The 19,158-nt window shown below is 35.9% G+C and overlaps 3 protein-coding genes across 8 annotated transcripts in view; 1 reads left to right on the plus strand and 2 right to left on the minus strand.

Annotated features, from left to right (window-relative positions):
• cenpp (centromere protein P) overlaps positions 1 to 19,158 on the plus strand; it is a 67,955-nt gene that overhangs the window by 29,802 nt on the left and 18,995 nt on the right. The window lies entirely within an intron of this gene.
• On the minus strand, positions 609 to 6,814 carry LOC127942934 (osteomodulin-like). Of its 2 annotated transcripts, XM_052538957.1 has the most exons (3): positions 3,367 to 6,814; positions 1,285 to 2,232; positions 609 to 1,195 (listed from the first exon to the last, which is right to left on the minus strand). In XM_052538957.1, the coding sequence occupies exons 2-3, from the start codon at positions 2,213 to 2,215 to the stop codon at positions 951 to 953; spliced, it is 1,176 nt and encodes a 391-aa protein (XP_052394917.1). In that variant the 5' UTR covers positions 2,216 to 2,232; positions 3,367 to 6,814; the 3' UTR covers positions 609 to 950. The 2 variants fall into 2 exon arrangements, with proteins under 2 accessions (XP_052394917.1, XP_052394918.1); XM_052538958.1 differs by having other exon boundaries at positions 1,285 to 6,814.
• On the minus strand, positions 11,061 to 17,161 carry LOC127942935 (asporin-like). 2 transcript variants are annotated; one of them, XM_052538961.1, is made up of 8 exons: positions 16,961 to 17,161; positions 15,734 to 16,010; positions 14,815 to 14,927; positions 13,557 to 13,770; positions 13,094 to 13,204; positions 12,236 to 12,329; positions 12,027 to 12,165; positions 11,061 to 11,942 (listed from the first exon to the last, which is right to left on the minus strand). In XM_052538961.1, exons 2-8 carry the CDS (start codon positions 15,978 to 15,980, stop codon positions 11,745 to 11,747), a joined length of 1,116 nt encoding a protein of 371 aa, XP_052394921.1. In that variant the 5' UTR covers positions 15,981 to 16,010; positions 16,961 to 17,161; the 3' UTR covers positions 11,061 to 11,744. The 2 variants fall into 2 exon arrangements, with proteins under 2 accessions (XP_052394921.1, XP_052394920.1); XM_052538960.1 differs by lacking the exon at positions 16,961 to 17,161 and having other exon boundaries at positions 15,734 to 16,328.

The following is a 19,158-nucleotide window of genomic DNA, read 5'->3' on the forward strand; positions in this document are numbered from 1 at the left end:
GAATGAATAACATTACAGGTGTGTTAACAATTATGCCAACCTGTAAAAATTGACTGTACTGGGAAAAGGGCCAAATACTTGGAAATGTTTTTACAGTGCTGTTCGTCTGTGGTTCATTTCTCCATCTGGGTGGTTTCTTCACCACAGGACTTGATTTGGAGGATCTCAGATGTTTAAATGTAATTCCCCTACTCTAGTGTAAGATTGTGCAAAAATACTTGTTTTTATTATTGAATAGTTAGAGGTTTTATTAACCGCTAGTCCGTCACAGAAGTCTGTATACTTAGTAGCAATTGAGCGCAGTCGAATGCTAATTTATTTGTTCAGTGATTTTGATGAAAAATTATGATTTTTGATATTTAAACGTATTGTTTTGTAAAAACAAGTCTTCCAATAAATGCCGCCATCTAGTGAATCTTTAAAGTATAGTGCCCCAAACATTACAGTTGGTTTCAACAAGATGTTTATTCCATTAAACTAATGGACTATCACTTTATTTGCATGCAATATTATTGCTATATTGTTTATTTGACTTTTTACTTTATATTAGATCCTCTTAGATACTTTTCTGGCTTCAGTAGCATTTTACAGTAATGTCAGCAGAAGACAAAAGTTTTGCTATTTATTAAATTTTGCAGGAATTCACATGCATTGCAATGCAGTGTTCTTAGTGTAGATAAATGCTTTATATTGTATTCACAGAGAGAAAAGTGACATTGTGCAAAAAAAGAAAAGAAAAAGAAAATCTGTACTTTCCGTACATAGCAATTCAATTTTGGACACGTTTTATGATAATTAAGATGCATTAAAGCAAAACCATGCAAGCAGAAAATCAAACAGAATGTTTAAAACCACTAATATATGTATTTTTATTATCTCTCAGTCTTATACTTTGGATTAATTAATAGTTTGGTGTGTTGAACTATATCTGCCAAATCTGTATAATCGATCTAGTTGATAGCTTTGTTGCCTCCAGGCCTTTTTGGTCGGTCGGGTTTTTCATATTTTTTGGTTTCAGAGTCGTCTTCATCGTCCTTCCTTTGGCTTCCATAAAAGATCATTACCAGCCTTGGGAAACATCTGTAAGCGTAGTAGTCCACTGGTCCTGTCAGCTTATTGTTGTCGAGACGAATGTAGGTCAGCATGTTAGGGTTGCCAAGATCCAGTGACGAACACATCAGAGAGATATTCAGATCTGCAAAGAGACATATGCCATCATTAGATTGATACGTTTGACATTTCTTCAAGAAGCCTTCATGTTTTAGTCAACGAATTCAATCCTACCTTTAAAGTCATTGTGATTCAGATAAAGATGTTCCAAGGTCCTGGGGACGAAAAAGGATTTGAAGAGCTGGTTATGGCCCAAATGGAGCTCCATTAGTTTGGACAGGTTAAAGGCATTGTATGCAACAGATTTGAGTTTATTGTGTTGCATGCGAAGAGACAGAAGATTAGGGGTCTTCTTAAAGTAGCCTGGCGGTATGGAGCTGATTGAGTTGTTTTCCAGCGATATCTGCTGGATCGATTCTGGAAGGTCCGCTGGCATGGACTTGAGCTTATTGTTGCACATGTTGATTTGCATGAGGCTCTTCATGTCAGATAGGATCTTTCCTTTAATCCCCGCATCTGTTAGTCTGTTGCTGCACAAATCCAGCACTGTAAGTTTGGTAAGCTCGCGCGTGGCGTCAGCTGGTATCTTTGAAATTTGATTAAAGCCCAGATGAAGCCTTTTAAGGGTTTTCGGCAGAGGCGAAGGAATGTCTTCCAGATTATTATGCTCAAGGTGTAACTGAATGAGTTCTTTGAGTATACTAAAGACGTCTTTATCCACCTTAGATGATTGGAGCTTGTTGTAGCTGAGGTTGATTTCCCTCAGGGACGTGGCGTTGATGAAAGACTTCGAAGTTATCTCTTCTATGTCGTTATGCTGAATGTACAAGTGGCGGATGTGTCCTGGGATGTTGGGAACTGCCGTGAGTTTTCGGGAGTCACAATACATGGCAAAAGGATAGGACGGGGGGCAGGAACACTCGCTGGCGCATTCATACCAATACATTAATTGGCCATCGTAATCCGGTATAGAAAGTCGAGGATCTTCAGGCGAAGAGTCCGCCGTGTCGTAATCCAAATCGTTGGTTTCATAGTCTTGAGAAAGTACCGGAACTCCAGAAAGCAAAAGCAGAGACAGTATTGTCAAGATGTGTGATGGTGCCATGGTTTACTGTGCGTTTCCTGTTTGGGAACAGACACAAAGAAGAATTGTATTTTGATCATAAGAACACGTTTATTAGGAATGCTGATGCTAAACCTTGTGTATTTAAGAGTGTTTTTATTCATTTAGATCAAATTGCTATGACTGAAGTAATCAATGTAATAGTAATATCTTCAATATTTTATTACAAAAATATTGAATTTAGACTGGGTTCCACATAGAAGCAGAATGTGAATAGAAAGTGATCACAGCTGAAATGATCCAAAATGAGATTTCAAGACTTTTCCAGAAGACTAAACTCGCACCTCGAATTGCACAGAGTTTGGGAAATAAGACATTTTTCTGTAAATGTTGATATTTGTTTCTGTTGTAATGTCTGGGATCAATTATCTCAGCGGGGTTTTTACTGTGCCTGTTGAAAGTGAAACCTCAGCGGTCGACTGACCTAGTATTAATAGGTTTTTATGTTGTGCTTCTAAGCACAAACAACAATTTTGGAGAGGTGGACGCTCCCTTGCAATATTTAAGAACTCTGCTTTCTTGGATTATTATTTATAATTGATGTAACATTCTCCTAAACGTAACAAAATTTAGTTTGGTCATAGTAATAATATGACACGGCAAAGCAGCTAGAAAAGTGATCCAAAAAATACAGAGTTAAATTTTTTTTATTTAATTTAACTACTGTAACTGCTCAGTATGACCAACTTTCTTTCCGTAGCAATTTTCTTGTCTTCTGCAGATCTTTGACATGTTGGTATGCTGGCTATGATTTTAATGTTTCTCCATTAAATAATGACTTATTCTGTAAATTTGAAGCTCGTTTTCATGAATCAATCATAGTAATCTCTCTCTCAAAGCTGGAAACTACATCCAGAGGAATGTTTACATTTTGATTGGCCCTTTGAACGTGAGAAAAGATGTGCCACAATTTTCCACATTTTCAAGTTTTAGATATGCATTGCCATTTAAATATGGTACTTGACTTTGGCATCTAGGTTGCTAAAACCTCTATGAACAGTATAGCTCAATTCATTTTGCAGACACTAATGCCAATTATATAAAATCCAACACCAATCAGAATTAAAGTAACACCTTTGATTTCGTTACTCAGCCTTATATAGTGTACGATCTTTAAAATCATGTTGTCATACCTGTGGGGTTGTTTTTCGAGTGAGATTGTGAAAGATGAAACCCAGCAGCAGGGGACCCCTTCAGCTTGACCGATGTTGCCTAAAGCGGGGAAATGTTTTTTCTCCTGGGACGAGCGTGAAAGATTTACCTCTGTGGTTTCCCCCGCGGCAGCATTAGGCGTTTCGGGAGAGATTGAGATCTGCCTCTTTTACTGTGGAAGTGGTTCTGGAAGCGTTTGGTTGCATGTGTTCGGTGACCTCAGGAAAGCCTCGTGGTCTCATCTGATTCCTCTTTTCCCCTTTTGTTGAGATGAGGTGAGGTTGAAGTTTCCAGACATAGTTCTGGAAGGAGTAGCGGAGTAGCCAGTCCACATTATTGCATGTGGACAGTAAAAATGTAACCCACTAAATTAAGGCCAGACTCTTTGACAGGTGTTGCACTAGTGCAGCTAATGTTATGCAAGATTTAAACTGTGATATTAACTCTACATAATAAATATTATACTATATACTGTAACCCGAACTAGCCAGTGTTCCTCCAACATATTTATTAAGTGAGAAGGACGATGGCCTAAAATGCATTGGCATTGATTAAGTGGGTTCAATTTAATTGGTTTAGACATTTCTAGCTCACTATATGGAGGCCTTCTGCAACATGACAACTTTTTCCAGTGCTTGTACTGTATCTGAGACCACAGACGGTCTCTCATGAGCCATCTACAGAGGGTTTTTTTCAGAGTTGGCAAGACAGACCCCTTAGCACTCATTCTGTCAGCTGGAAGATTTGTTTTTGCTGCCGCCCACATGACAGACACTGAGAAGTCTCTGCATCATGAATGCTACTGCGGGTAAAAAAAAAAAAAAAAAGGATTGGGATCCCAAGAGGTTCTTTTGGGCCGTTTTTGTGAGGAAGGGGGTGAAAACTGAACAAAATGTGTTGTGCAAGCCAAATTTTTCGGTCTTTGAGAAATGTTGCCTAGTTTATTTATTGTCATAATGTGACTTTAATATAGATGAGTAGTTGCATGCATTCTACACAAGCATGGGCAACGCTTTTTAGCAGTGTGCAAATATTTGGACTATTGCTTCTGGGGAATATGCAAATGAACACATGCATTGCATTTTAATTGTCACACCTGTGCTTTATTGACTAGGAAGTGCGAATAGACGTTTGCAATCAGATTTGCGTTTTAACGACATATTTTTCCAGTTAAATGTTTTACTGTTGACTGACACAAAAGTAGTCTTGGTGTAAACACCATTTGTCATAGTTTTACCTGCGTGCAAGGACCATGATTTATAGTTTATGGACCATTTGAACCTTAAAATAAAAAAAAAGATAAAAAAACGGAATGCACAAATGTGTGTCTGAACAAAACAGTGTTTATTTCTTTGGAAAATGTTCCAGAGGAGGGAAGTGGTCTGGTGGCCCTCTTGAAAAAGGCTGATAAAAACAAGCTGGGCGGTTGTTTTCTGTCTTAGTTCGAAGGCATTTACTCTGGAGGGAAATCGGATGGGGGGAAAAGCATGAGGTGTGTGTAAAAAAAGATCAGTTCTTTATAGTTATGTGCTCACATTTTACACAAGCCACCTTTGCGTTTGCAAGAATTCATCCTCATGTGCTCTTTGAGAGGCTAAGGTTTATTAAAAGCTCAATAAAAACATTGCATCTGAAGCATCGAACTACAGTAATCTCTGATAATATCATATCAGGGTTTACGCTGATTGTGATGTATTGGTGTAGCTTTAAACCATTTTAAATCTGTGTCTGAATCCCTCAGGTGTTTTCTGGGGCTCAGCGATCCTAAATGATCCAAACCTGTTGTGAGGTTTTTTTTTTTTTTTTGGAGACGCCGGTATGCAAGACGTGGCAGCAGCGAATCAGGCCAACCTGAAGATTTGTTCCATATGTTTCCTGAGCAGAGCCTCTCTTCCCTTTCTGTAGCCCACCCCCCCAATCTTAACCCATTCAGACCCAAAATTAAGTTTGAGGAACACAAAATAAAGAAATGATTCAGCTAAGTTTTGATTATTAGTTTTGTCACATCTAGCAGTTTTTCTGTAGTATATCATTTGTTTTTACAGTGAGACCCAAGTTGAGCTACAGTTATATTATCCAGGACTGGTTTGATTTCTGTAGGACTAAAGAGTTGCCATACTTCATTCCAAAGGATTTTCCCTAAGAAAGCATCCGTTATAGATTGAATTAGCAGCATCCAATTAACTAAAATGGGAGAAAAGTTCAAGTCATAATGGCTGTTAACTGGAAACCCCTTTTTGACATTCACATTTGTTTAAATTATATACATTAATTATACTTTATTAAAAAGAGATGTGAAATTAATACATTTTTGTCTCCAGCAATTTGCGCTTTCACTCTTCCATAAATGCCCAAACTTCAATGCAAATCAGTAAAGTTCACAAAATGGGATTAGCCTGGTTTACTAAAGTTTATTAGATTTATCTGTGTATTTAAAACTTAATTTGAACCTCAGGAGGCTCTCTGTGCATGTGCTCTGACACGGAATTGAACATAGACATGTAAATTCAACTTTTAGCTTAAGGTACATGCTTAAATAGTAAAATACAAAAAACATACAAAAAACTAAAATGTGTCATTACTCACATTTGTGATCATTCACGTAAACCCTTGTCGGGTAGGTCTTAATCCAACAGTGAAGTTGAGAATGAACAGGTGTCCGCGGGGTTGTAAAAGGTAGTAAATTAAATAAGCCAAAATTAAGGGCATTAAAAAGTAATAAACATCCTCTGACGAGGTACCAAATTTTCGCGCCCAATTTTTTTTTCAGATACATTTTCAATTTGTGTTAAGTGCAGGCCTTTTTTGAAAAATTTGTGTGGATTTCTTTATATGTTGAGAGTATGACCTGAGCGATATCGTGCGAGGTGTTCGTTCGCGCATGCGCTGAAACAGGCTGGCCTGCTGCCGAACATGAACGAGAGCTCACTTCCATTCACTAATTAAAACATGGGGAAATGCACGTTTTTGGACCAATTTTCGCAAATTTCTGCAGAATCTGGACTTAGAAGCAATGCACATTCAGTCAAAGAAAGGACTTGTGTTCTTATCAGGACCGTTTTACAAGAGATACATTGGATAAACAAACCAAAAGTGGAACAAATCCGCTCTACTAAGTTTATCTGCTCGAGACGGAGACACAACTCCCTAATATAGCCTATATATTTTTGTATTCATTAAATTATATTTAGACATTATGAATGACAAGAATTAAAGTACATTTTAGCAGATGTAATATATTAAGACGCCTGCTAAAGATCTGGGAATCATCTGCTGTGTAATCTGATGAAGGTCTCAGAAGCAGTTTTACATGCATTCTAATAAATGTCTATTTGACATCGGACAGGAAACATTTTATTAGAGATGTACTGCTGATGAGCAAGCACTCTTAAAATACATCTTGCATGTAAATGCAGACATTAGATGTCTCCGAGACAGTGTTAATTTCGTTGACTAAATATTTTCGTCATTATTTTCGTCACGAATATATTTTTGCCGACGAAAACGAAACGAAAACTAAAATAGAAGGCACTGATGGAGACTAAAACTATGACTAAATTGATTGACATTATCGTCAACGAATAAAGGACGAGGCGAAAATGGACTGTGACGAAAATCAAATCAGCAGACGGGAGAGATGCGAGGAATGAGCAAAAGAACCGGCAAAACAGAACAGACTGCATGAGAGAAGAGAACCAATCCGAGCCTGACTTATTGAGACGTGAAGCGAAGGTTTTCAGTTTTTATGAGCTCCCGGGAAGTCGGCATTCGAAGAGGTGATAGGGACTTTAAGCAACAGCCTCTGGTGGAACGGCAACGCCATTCTGGCGTTGTATTGCGCCTGCGCGAATTTAACTGCTACTTTGTGACGTTCTAATTTAACGGTCTACTACGGGAGAACAGCTGATTTGCCAGAGTCGCTACAACGTGAGAGGTTAGGTAAATAAATGTTATGTTTTTAGACTTATTTACATCATACAATATTAAAAACTCCTCTTCTGACAAAAGATTGTCATTTAACGCCAAAAGCAATCCTTCTCTTGTTTTTTTAAATTATATATTTTTTTGGATCTCAATAAATGAATTAATGCTGCGTTGCGCTGTTCTGTTTTACCGTTGCTTAGTGACTTTTACGTTCTTGGCTACAGCGGTGTGACGGCAAACTTCCGGTCGCTGTAGCCGTTCCATTCGCAGCTGTTGCTTAAAGTCCCTACTGTCTAAAAGAGCGACAAAATGTCCACAGCTCACTTCACGTTTGACGACGAACAAAACAAAACAAAGTGTAAAGCACGCAGAGCGCTCATTCGTGGCAAGAACACAACCGATTTGAAAAGACATTTACAGACGAGCAACCCGGACATTTTCTCAAATGTAATTTCACAACGATGTTCTTTTGTTTATTGAGCTAAGCAAAATTGGAATAGTGCAGTGCGTAGATGTTGTAGCATTAAATATTACGAACTGAAAAGTACTGTAAAATAGCCCCTTCTTCAAGTTAGATGAGAGCACAATACTAATACGTAATATTATGATACATACATTTGATTAATACTAATGTTTAGTATATTTTATAATGTTCTACTTGTTGACAATATCACAAATGTTTCTATATTAGTCATGTAAAACGTGAATGTTCACATCCTATCATTATACATACTAATCTAGCAATATTGTAGTATTTAAAACATACAATATTGCTAGACAAATGAATACCTTATAAAATCTTGTTACTTTTTTTATCCACCCAACTTATTAAATATTTACTTTAAATGTATGCACTTATTGTTCGGCTCCGCTGTAAGCTTTAAGGTCCTGGACCTAACTTTATTTTTCTTTTATGGATGGTCAATTGGCAGCTAGTTATTGTTTACATTATCATGACAGTGTTTGTTGCTGCATAAAAGCTTTTGAATCGAAATAAAGACACAGTTGTGTTGAAATAAAGTTGAATTTGTGTTTTATATATTTTGGTTAAGTTTGTTTCCTATACCAGCTGTAAAAAATTGTCTAATAAATCTGTTATTGATTTTAGTCTTATTTTAGTCAACTAAAATACCAAGCAATTTTAGTCGACTAAAATACCAAGCAATTTTAGTCGACTAAAATACCAAGCAATTTTAGTCGACTAAAATAAGACTAAAATTAAAACAAATCAGATGACTAAAACTTGACTAAAACTAAAAAGAATTATAGTCAAAAGACTAAGACTAAAACTAAATTAAAATTTCGTGTCAAAATTAACACTGCTCCGAGATGTAGATGTGTGATTAGGGTGAGTGCTTTACTGTCGGGTGCTGGAGACACCTTCTGTAGAACTTAATGGCACTGGTGCTGGTGTCCTCAAACGTTAGTCTGGAGCCCTACAGTGGCTCTCCAAGTCAGAAAAGTCATAACAGTGTTAGAAAAATGTTCTCTGTGGTATATTTTCACTGCAAAACAATAAGAAATGCCGCAAATATAATTGCAAATTTTGAGAAAAGCCACAGGAAAATCAGTCATTTTGATCACAAAAATCACACACACAAAAAAATCATGAAATCCTGGGGGGACTGTATAATGTTTGTAGACCTATATGCTTACAGTTGTTTGTATTCGAACATTTTCACGCATTTGTTATAATTTTATTCTTTAGCCTACTGTTGATAGTAGCTATAATATTGGAAAATTGATTCAATTAAGTGGAGGTTGGAGTAGACTAACTTACCTGTTAATTATCCAAATTCAGGATTAATAGCTCCAGTCTACTGCCTCATTTGCATAATTAAACGTAAGTTTTTTCAGAAAACTCAGAAAATGTTTTCAATTATCAATGTAATCAATCAAGGTGATAACTATTAGTTATTTATTTTTTTACCCTATTCACCTGAAGTGTCTCGCCTTAATCTGAAGGCTTAGCATGGCTCTGATAAAGCCGAATATAAATTATGGGGATTTTGTTTAAATTATTGTATTGTATGTTTAATGGTATCCTGAGTACCACCAATAGTGAGCCACAGCTGGAGAACCAATGATCTTACTTTGACCAAACCGTCCTGACATATCTATCACTGTCAAATATAGCCCAACACTTGTTTCACTCATGTTTTACTTTAGGTTAATAATGCTATAATTACAGGCTAAGGTTGTCTAATAAAGCAATAAGCCCTGTGAAGCCAAAACTATGGACAAAGGCCCACTGTGACATCTTGATTAATCCCTCTGCTTTACTTAAATCTATCATCTTCATTTATTTTAATAACACCTGTGCTTTCTTCATGGCCTCCTCTTTTCTATATTGCCTACACATCAGACTTACTGACTAATGATCTATGAAGAAGATGTCTCCTTCCTCTTCTGTCTTTATTTCTGTTCTTATCTCTGAGTCCAGTGTTGTTGATAAGTTATAAGGACCTCGTTACATTGTGATGCAATATGTTATTTCATTTGGAAAGAGATTTGATTTACGCCACTACACTTGCAGCTTGAAGTGGCGCTGGAATTAAAAATATTTTGAAGGTATTAAAAAAGGTAGTAAAAGGTATTAAACTCAACTTAAGACATTCTGTACATACCCTGATGGAAATACATGCGTAACAGTAAATTAGATGTGTGCAGCTCTTAAAGTGACAGCAGGCTAATATTCCTGCTGCTGATCTTAATATTAATCAAACAAAAGACAATGAGAACATCACTCACTGCTATTGACTGAAGGACTTTTGTAGCTTTAATAAGAAACATTGGATGCTGTTTTTTTTATTTTACATTCGATTATTACATTTCTGAAGTAGGCTGTTAATACTTAGCATAAACAACTTTAATGTTAGTTTCATTTGTATCTTTATTGTATTTTTCCTTTGCTTTTTTTTGGTTTGTTTGGTCTTTATTGTATTACTGTTTAATGAATTGTGTCATTAAGGGTCATAATACATCATATATATAAATAATCTATCTATTGATGTATGGTTTATTAGGATCGGACAATATTTGGTTGAGATACAGCTATTTGAAAATCTGGAATCTGAAAAATAAATAAAATCTAAACATTGAGAAAATCATCTTTAAAGTTGTCCAAATGAATTCTTAGCAATACATATTACTAATCAAAAATTAAGTTTTAATATAATTACAATATGAAATTTACAAAATATCTTCATGGAACATGATCTTTACTTAATATCCTAATGATTTTTGGCATAAAGGAAAAATCAATAATTTTGACTCCTAGAATGATTTTTTGGCTAATGCTACAAATGTACCCCAGAATGTTAGTGTGCTTACCCCATTTTTCTTTGTAAGAAAAAATTTGATTAGATTTCATATCGCAATATATATCGCAGATGCAATGTCATTTTTTCCCAATATCGTGCAGCCCTAGTCATAGCTATCTTTGATATATAAATTGCTATCTTTAAATAAATCACTCACATAGTTTTAGTTCACTAAGTTTTAGTCATATGGCCCACTCATAATCGTGTTAAATAATCGCGATTACAATATTGACCTAAATAATCATGATTATGATTTTTGACATAATTGAGCAGCCCTAGTTAAACATAATAAATAAACCTTATTTCAACACACATTGCTATCGCCTAGCTGTATTAAACCCAGTATTCCCAAGTCTCCATCTGCAGTTTTTTTGTTTTTTTTGGTCTTACTGCCAGACAGATGTACACATTCTGAGGCCAACCAGATGTACAGTACTGTTGTATTTTTCTTTATTTTTTCTAAAGAAACAACAATATCTGAATTGGAAACGAATAACACCGCACCGCTGGCTAAGAAAACACTTGTTGCAAGAACAGATTTGCAGATGTCAGTGTAAACCGTAACCAACCCTGTTGTCCATACAGATCAATTTTCATCATTTCTGTGATCTGACAAGAATGTCCATGTCCAGTATTTTATTTTCAGAGAATAAAAAGTTATATAATGCAAATTCAGCATGCAATATTAATTAGCTGTTATCACTAAAACCGTGAATAAGCACCATGTGAATAATGCCCGTTCTCTAAAATACAAGAAGTAAAATAGTAAACAAACTGGCCTTGTAAATTTGATTTATTGTTCTTTGTTTCTAAACAGTTGTACCCTTTATAAACAAAAACTAATTGGAGACCTTTAATACATGGCTACAAATTTATTTAGCACCTGATCTAAAAAATATGCATTTAAACCCGCTCTTCTGTCTCTATAAAGTCGAAAAGATTTCAATGTAAACAAAGTGTTTGAAATCCTCACCAAATTCAAGTAACGAGTCTGTATATCACCGAGGATACTCTTGGATTTTGGATAAATTACGTCCTGTGCATCACCGAGAGGACACGAAACGATAATATTATAATGCTGCCCTCCAGTGGCAAGATGTTGATGCTTTCGCTCACTTTCTGTGGTTTCCCAGCTGCACAGAATTGTGGCTGGAAACGCACCGAAAACTGGGTGGCTGAATCTCCCAGTATTTCACTGGATTTGCATATAAACTGATCCTAGTGTAAAGGGCTTTCTTAACCCGGGTTCTCGTAGGGCAAAAGTCATTCACTCCAACCGAAGTGATGCTGTTGGCATGTAAGTACACCACCTAAAAGAGGAAGTGAAGCTTATTCAGTCTCCGTATGCATCATGTCTAGTTCATGTTTCAGTTGCGTGCACATCTGTGTTTTACCTGCAGATATTTCAGGTTGTTCAAGCCCGGAGGAACCTTCTTCAGTTTATTGTTATCCAGATGGATTTCTCTGACTTTGGTATTGGCTGCGAAGCTTCCGTTCTCCACGTACTTGATCTGATTGAAGTCAAGCCACAACCTGCGAAAGACATCGTCTTTTAGTGGGTTCTGTTTCTATCCGCAAGGGTGGAGGGGTTTGTGTACCTTACCTTTGGAGGCTTTTTAATCTCAAAAAATCCTCCGACTCCACTTTGGCAATCTTGTTATAGTCCAAGTGAAGTTCAGTGAGGGAAGATGGCAGATCTGTGGGATTTAGATCAATAAACGTCTCCGTTAAAAGACTTGTGTGCTTACACTGAAGAACATTTGACACTAACACATTCAACTTTTTCATTTTTGAAGTAGAAAGACAGTAATAGTATTGTTAGGGCTACATCACATCAACAAATTTGTAAGCACTTTGTCTTCTGAGACCCAGATGCTTTTTAAGGCCCCGTCCACACGGAGACGCGTTTCTGTGAATACACACACATTTTTTTATCGGATAGGCGTTTCGTCCACACGGATCCGGCATTTTTGCAAGGTGAAACCGCTATTTTTTTAAACCGGGTCCCAAAGTGGATAAATTTGAAAACGCCGTCTTTGCGTTTTCGTCTGGACGGCTAATCCGTATATTTTCTGAAACGATGACGTCATCAGCCCACGTCTCCCCCCTAGTCAGACACCTCTACGTCACGTAACAGTAACAAAAACATGAACAAACACTGAACGATTGTCTTTTTATTAACTAACATTAACACTGATTAATGAATGTATTGTTCCATGTTCGTTTGTGTACCACGCGCAAGGTTTATGAGCATAGTCCAAGTCTTCTTCTCTGTTTTTAGTGTATCTCTGTGGCAGAATTACAGCGCCACATACTGGTCTGGCATGTATACTACATCATTTTGCGGTTTCGTGTGGATGCGGATATTTCTTGAGACGAGGAAAAAAAAGATCGGATTTGGATAAGCTCCGTCTCCGTGTGGACGGGGCCTAAGACTTTCATAAAACATGTTAATACTTACCTTTAGGGATAGCTGTAAGCCTTGCTTCAGCTATTCTCAAGTATTGAGTCGCCATGTCGTCAAAAGCTCCTGGCTCAATCCCGCTGTTTGCAATTGGATTTGCACTCAGTTCTAGAGATGCAAGAAAAGAAAAACCACTTGTTTCTCTAAGCAAATATTCATTTATAAAAAAAGTTGTGACTTGAGTCATGGATCACTCTTTGTTGGGTCGTTTTTTTAACTATAACACTATGTTATCCCTTATTCTCAGATGAATGCAGGTCTTAATGTAGACACTAGGAGGCAGAGTGTTCTTTAGATCAGACATAAATAGTGTGTAAAATCAATCCTCTCATTATATAACCCGTTCTGACGAGGTCATGATGGAGAGAACCGAGGGAATGGGAATCGGGAAATGATGCAAGTCCTACATCACCAACTCAGGACCATGTTTATTTGAAATCATCTCTGAGGAGAGACCCACCTAAAACGTTTAGGTCTTGCATTCCTCTAAACGCTCCTTTGGGGAGTCTGCTGATCTTGTTGTCGTGCAGACGCAGTGATTGAATGCTGCTGGGAAGGTTCTCGGGCGTTTGCGTCAGCAGGTTGTACGACAGGTGGAGAATCTTGAGTTTGTTCGTGTTGCGAAAGGCCTTTGGGTGAATTTTTGATATCTGGTTATTGAGCAGAAACAGGGCCTGCGAAAAAACCAAAGGGGAAGTAAAAAAAGCACATCGCATGAATGCATATAGCCATTAACATATCTGCCATTTTTAAAAGAGAATTGTAATCAGAACATTTTACAGCTTGGATGCATTTTTATGGCTCTTAAACACTAGTTTTGTGTGATGTATTGAATGTTGTTGCACATTAAAATAAATGTCTAAAGTTACTGAACCTACGGTAGTTATAGGCATTATCTATCTGGCTACAGAAGGTTTTTTGGGGCAATTTCTGCCGTTGTTGCACATCAAATATATGAAGTATTCTTTGTAGATAACATAACCACATTACATTAACATTTATGCAGTTATGCACTTTTATCCAAAGCGACTTACAGTGCATTCAGGCTACACTTTTTTATGTTTTATTATTATTATTATTTTTCAGTTCCCTGGGAATTGAACCCACAACCTTATAGATATATATATATATATATATATATATATATATATATATATATATATATATATATATATATATATAGAACCCACAACCATATATATATATATAGATATGTATAGATGTGTATATATATATAGAACCCACAACCTTATATAATATATATATATATATATATATATATATATATATATATATATATATATATATATAGATAGATAGATAGATAGATAGATAGATAGATATTTTTTTTTCTGGTAGACAAATAACTAAATTATTGGATAATTAGTTCTGAATATTCTGTAATTTTCTGGAAAATCAGAAAATAATTTTGTGTGATTTGTTTATAAGATGTAGACTCTTTTTTTGGGCATTTTATTTCCTTACTAGCTTTCTTTTTTGGCAAGAACATTAAACCATTTTACCACTAAACATGAGCAAATATTTACCACAAGTATGAAACAGTCTGCAGTAAATTTCAATATCAATAACACCCAAATATGCATCCAGCATTCCTCATAATCCCACTAGCACTGCAGAGGACATCTCCAGATGTCCTGGTGTAAACCCAGTATGAGATCACGACTCTGAAAGCATTCGACGAGGGTGTTTCTGCTCACATAGAGATTATCCAAGCCTTTGAAATCGTCCTCCTTGATTTCTGTGATGTCATTGTTTTGGAGATCGAGCAGCAATGTGTTTGAGGGAATGTCCTTTGGCACCTTGGTCAGACCTATAATGACAAAAAGAAAGAAAATGAAAGTCATATAATAAAAAAAACCCTGAAAAATCATTCTCATTAAGACCGATACAAAATGTTCAGTTGCTTCAAACAAGCCGTTCATCTTAAATGATTAATTTGAGATTTTATATATCATATATTGATATACTTATATATACCCTTTTCTTTATTATTTGGATGTGCAAAGCTGCACGTTTATGTGGGCTCTCTGAAAGCCTAGTTGATCATTTAGTTTTAAGGAAACCCTTATATGTAATTATAATCCCGATCAGATGCGTTAATAAAATCTTATAATAAAATCTTGAATTCGAAAACAGCAAGTGGGACCTAACAGAACACAGGTATCTTGAGGTGCTTTTTCATTTATATCATTTAATAATTTTTTTAATTTTGTCTCCTTATGGAAGTTTGCTTTTGCCACAGGTAAAAAAAAATAAAAATAACAAGGTAATTGAGACTTTTTATCCTATAATTCTGACTCTTTTTCTCTCTTAATTCCATCTCGTGGTTCTGTTTTTTGTTTAAAAATAAGGTAATTGTGACTATATTTCATTATTCAGTCTTGCCAAAATTGCAAGATAAAAAGTTACAATTACCGGTACTTTGTTTTGCCATTAGTTTTGTTCCATTTTCTTAATGCATCTCAAGATGTCTGTCTCAATGTGTATTTGTATTAAAATATGCTGTTAGTGCGGTAAACAAAACATTCAAACTAAATTGTAAATTGGTACTATTTAATCCTCCTAAAATGACTGGTCAATGACTGGTACCTTAAAGTAGCGTGATGAAGTTCTTACCCTGATCTGAACACTGCAGAACTCTCTTTGAGCACCGACACCCTTCAGGACAGTCCGAAACAAAGTTATCATCGTAACTGTCGTAATGGTCATCGTCGTCGTCGTCATCATCATCATCGTCATCATCATAGTCACCCGCATCTTGTTGCATGATGTCATGATGCTTGATGAAATCCATGACATTGATCGGCGTGTATGGTTTCGTGTGACATAACGTCAGCAGAGAGAGTAGGAAAAGCACCTTCATTGTGCAGCTCCAGTCAGAAATGGTTTAGCCCTGCGAATACGAACACAGGCGCTTTGTCAAACTGAACGTTTTGGCATGCAAATGTTACATTGTTTTGTACGTTTCATGAAAAAGAAATGTGAATTGGATCCCAAGTGTCCTGATTGGATTATTAGTGAGCATCGCAATGAAATGGGCCAATAGGAATTGATGACAGGTTTAAGAGTTATATTCTAATTGAATGACTTGCATAGTGCTTCACAATAACTACAGATGCTCCTGAAATATCACTACACTCATACTTGTACACTATTTTGGGGGTTATTTGATTGTTATTCAGTTTTTTATCTAGCTGCACAATATTGAATCAGATGCAGTTCAGCAGCATTAATAATTGTGAAGGCAAAATGTAAATAATTGCGGTAATTGTTAGTAAAAGTTGTTCAAATGAACCAGCTGCACTTCTTGTTTATGGACACCTTAGTCATCATCGTGTTAGATGGTGGCTCACAGTTTAAAGACATTTCAAAATGAAAAACATTGTTTCTGACGTTCAATGAGAAATCGAACTCATTTGCTTTGATTTTTGCACTTGGTAACATTTTATTATTTAAGATTTATATTTAAGATTTATTAGTTCATACTGAATAAAAAACGTTTATGTTTTATTTATGTTTTAAAAATCCCGAGATCATGTTTAGAGAAAGTTGCATGTTATTGGGCTGCTCAGCATCATGAATGATGAAGAATTAATCTGTCCATGTTTCCCAGCAGCATTTTTAAATGAATTTGTACTCTCCAGATTAATTTAATAATATGTTGTCTGGTTTATTCAAACATTTCTTTGAATGCCTATATATATATATATATATATATATATATATATATATATATATATATATATATATATATATATATATATATATGAAATGGAGCTTCACAGAAGCTTAATGAGGTGAAATCACTCTTCCATAATCTACAATTAGATAAAAACAACATACCTGTTGAATCTGTGTAATCCTTCTTCAAGTAAGATTTGGTCCTTAAATGCAGCATACACAAAAGCCGAAAGGTGGAGAGAAGACTCGTCAAAGCAGATCCTTGAATGAATGAGGATGGAAAAGATGCTGCTGGTTCGAGGAGCAGACTGGGAATAAGGGGAAGGAACGCTTCGCAGCTCTGCTGGATGCTTAACTAGCACTGAACACTCATTGTTACATGCCGTATGTTTCTCATCAGCACTTGAAACTTGGCCAGTTTTGTCCGGCTAAATTTTCAATGGCCAGTGTGGGATATCCTCACTCTTGACATCGCCAATGGGTGGTCTCAATTTTATATGAATTTTGATGCATTGAAATATTTCAGCGTGCATAATATTGCATAATCTCTGTCCTTTCTATTTTTAGATATAACATCAATCTTGAGATGTAATGGCTTGATAGTGATATAAAATGCTAGTTAAAAACAGCTTTTCTCTTTTTATCCTTAAAATATATTGGGATATATAAAAAAAAAACATCAACTCAAATTGTTAGACATTACAAATGACATCATTCACTTTTAAGGAAGAGAAATGCTCGTTATCTTGAATAAATTGTTCTTTGAATCAGCGTTTATGGTACAACGTCTCGTAAATCCCAAGTCATGGGGGACCTTTAATCTAAACCTAAATGTTGGATAATAGCTTTTCCAGACTTGACGGTGCTGTTTGCTTACAGCAGCACAAAACGAGACCCCTCTCAATCACGGGGCAGTACTGCTGGCGCCACATATGCTTGGGTTTTGAGATGATGGAAGTTCCTATGTTTCATAGTTTCTCCCTTCATTCTCCTGAGTCTCACTGGCCTGCATTCCTTCCGAAATGATAACCAACCTCAAACCAATAAATGTTTGTGGTGTGTGGAGTTGGTGCCTTAATTTAAAAGGATGTAGATACTATTACCGACACTACATGTGAGGGTGAACCGGTTCAGGAAAGGTAGAAATGTGTACTTGCATGTTTCAGGAAGAGCCATAAAAAAACAATAATTTCCCTCAGTCTTTCTCCAATTCTTTGTCTTTCATGTCCTCAGTTTTATTTGTTGTAATGTCATGATGTGCAGAACCATGTTGGAAATATATCGACCTTGAAAAAACTTGTGCGGCCTTGAGAAATGTTGGCTTTGCTGCTTTACATTTCTTTTTCTCACTCCACTGTTTTTTATTAGTTTCAAGCATAAACCTTAAAATGAATTCTTTACCAATGGGGTAAAAAAAATTATTTCAAGTTTTAATGTTACACAAGTGAATTTGCAATATAAATACTGACATGACTAAAGTTTTTTTATTTTTATTTTTTATTAGTATGCATTAATATTAGGGATTTAACGATTAAACGCGAGCCGGTTGAAAATCGATTTAAATATGTGACGATTCAAATCGGTTGAGATGCTAAACAAATCGCGATTAATTTAGGGGTAGGAGTTTAAATGAATACATGTCTGAGGGAACTTACTGTCTTTAGAAAAGTTTAGATGTTTTTTTTTTCTTTTCATCTTGCCTCTGTATAACGCATATTAAAGTTAATAAGTGCAGTGCTGCTTTGTTTACAGCCAAAACCAAGGAAACGCTTTAAGCGCCACCTGCTGGAAGAGAGTGAATCTGCGTCTCGTTCAGCCTCTGTTTCATGCAGATATTTTTATGTATAGTTTCACAAAATTGAAGTCAAACCATTCTGTTTTTGCATCAAAATTTCGAAATTGTACAATCTAATTTAAATTAAAAACTGCTCATGTTGTATGTATGACGCATCTTTGTTTGGATCATGATTAAATGGAAAGAGCACACTTACTTATTCATTTGATTTGGGGCTAGTTTTAAAATTTCAATGTAGTTTTGTTATTTACATTCTATTTAAATTTTGTCATCCAAAGCTTAGCTTTTATCCAAAGCGACTTACAAATGAGGACAATGGAAGCAATCAAAACCAACAAAAGCACAATAATATTCAAGTGCTATATTACTTTATTATTATTGTCATATTGTTACATTTTCCAGGCTCTTTTGTTTGTTTATTCTTTCCCACTTGTTAGTCGTAGCCTAAAATCACCGAAACCCCAGTTCAACCTCAGAGGCATTTTTCAGTAATCGTCCAAATCTTGTTGCCGATGATGGAGTGAGAGCTCAAAATCTTCTGAAGAACTTGAGAAGGAGCGGAAGA

The sequence above is a fragment of the Carassius gibelio genome, chromosome A22 (genome assembly GCF_023724105.1).
Source record: "Carassius gibelio isolate Cgi1373 ecotype wild population from Czech Republic chromosome A22, carGib1.2-hapl.c, whole genome shotgun sequence".
NCBI classification, from domain to species: Eukaryota; Metazoa; Chordata; class Actinopteri; order Cypriniformes; family Cyprinidae; genus Carassius; species Carassius gibelio.

Excerpts from the sequence above, each read along its gene's own strand:
- LOC127942935 (XM_052538961.1), bottom strand. The coding sequence starts at position 15,980 with ATGAAGGTGCTTTTCCTACTCTCTCTGCTGACGTTATGTCACACGAAA. Across the intron at positions 13,771-14,814 it reads AAGGCTTGGATAATCTCTAT|GCCCTGTTTCTGCTCAATAA; the intron begins GTGAGCAGAAAC and ends GTTTTTTCGCAG. Across the intron at positions 11,943-12,026 it reads ACAACCTGAAATATCTGCAG|GTGGTGTACTTACATGCCAA; the intron begins GTAAAACACAGA and ends TTCCTCTTTTAG.
- LOC127942934 (XM_052538957.1), bottom strand. The coding sequence starts at position 2,215 with ATGGCACCATCACACATCTTGACAATACTGTCTCTGCTTTTGCTTTCT. Across the intron at positions 1,196-1,284 it reads GAATCACAATGACTTTAAAG|ATCTGAATATCTCTCTGATG; the intron begins GTAGGATTGAAT and ends GTCTCTTTGCAG.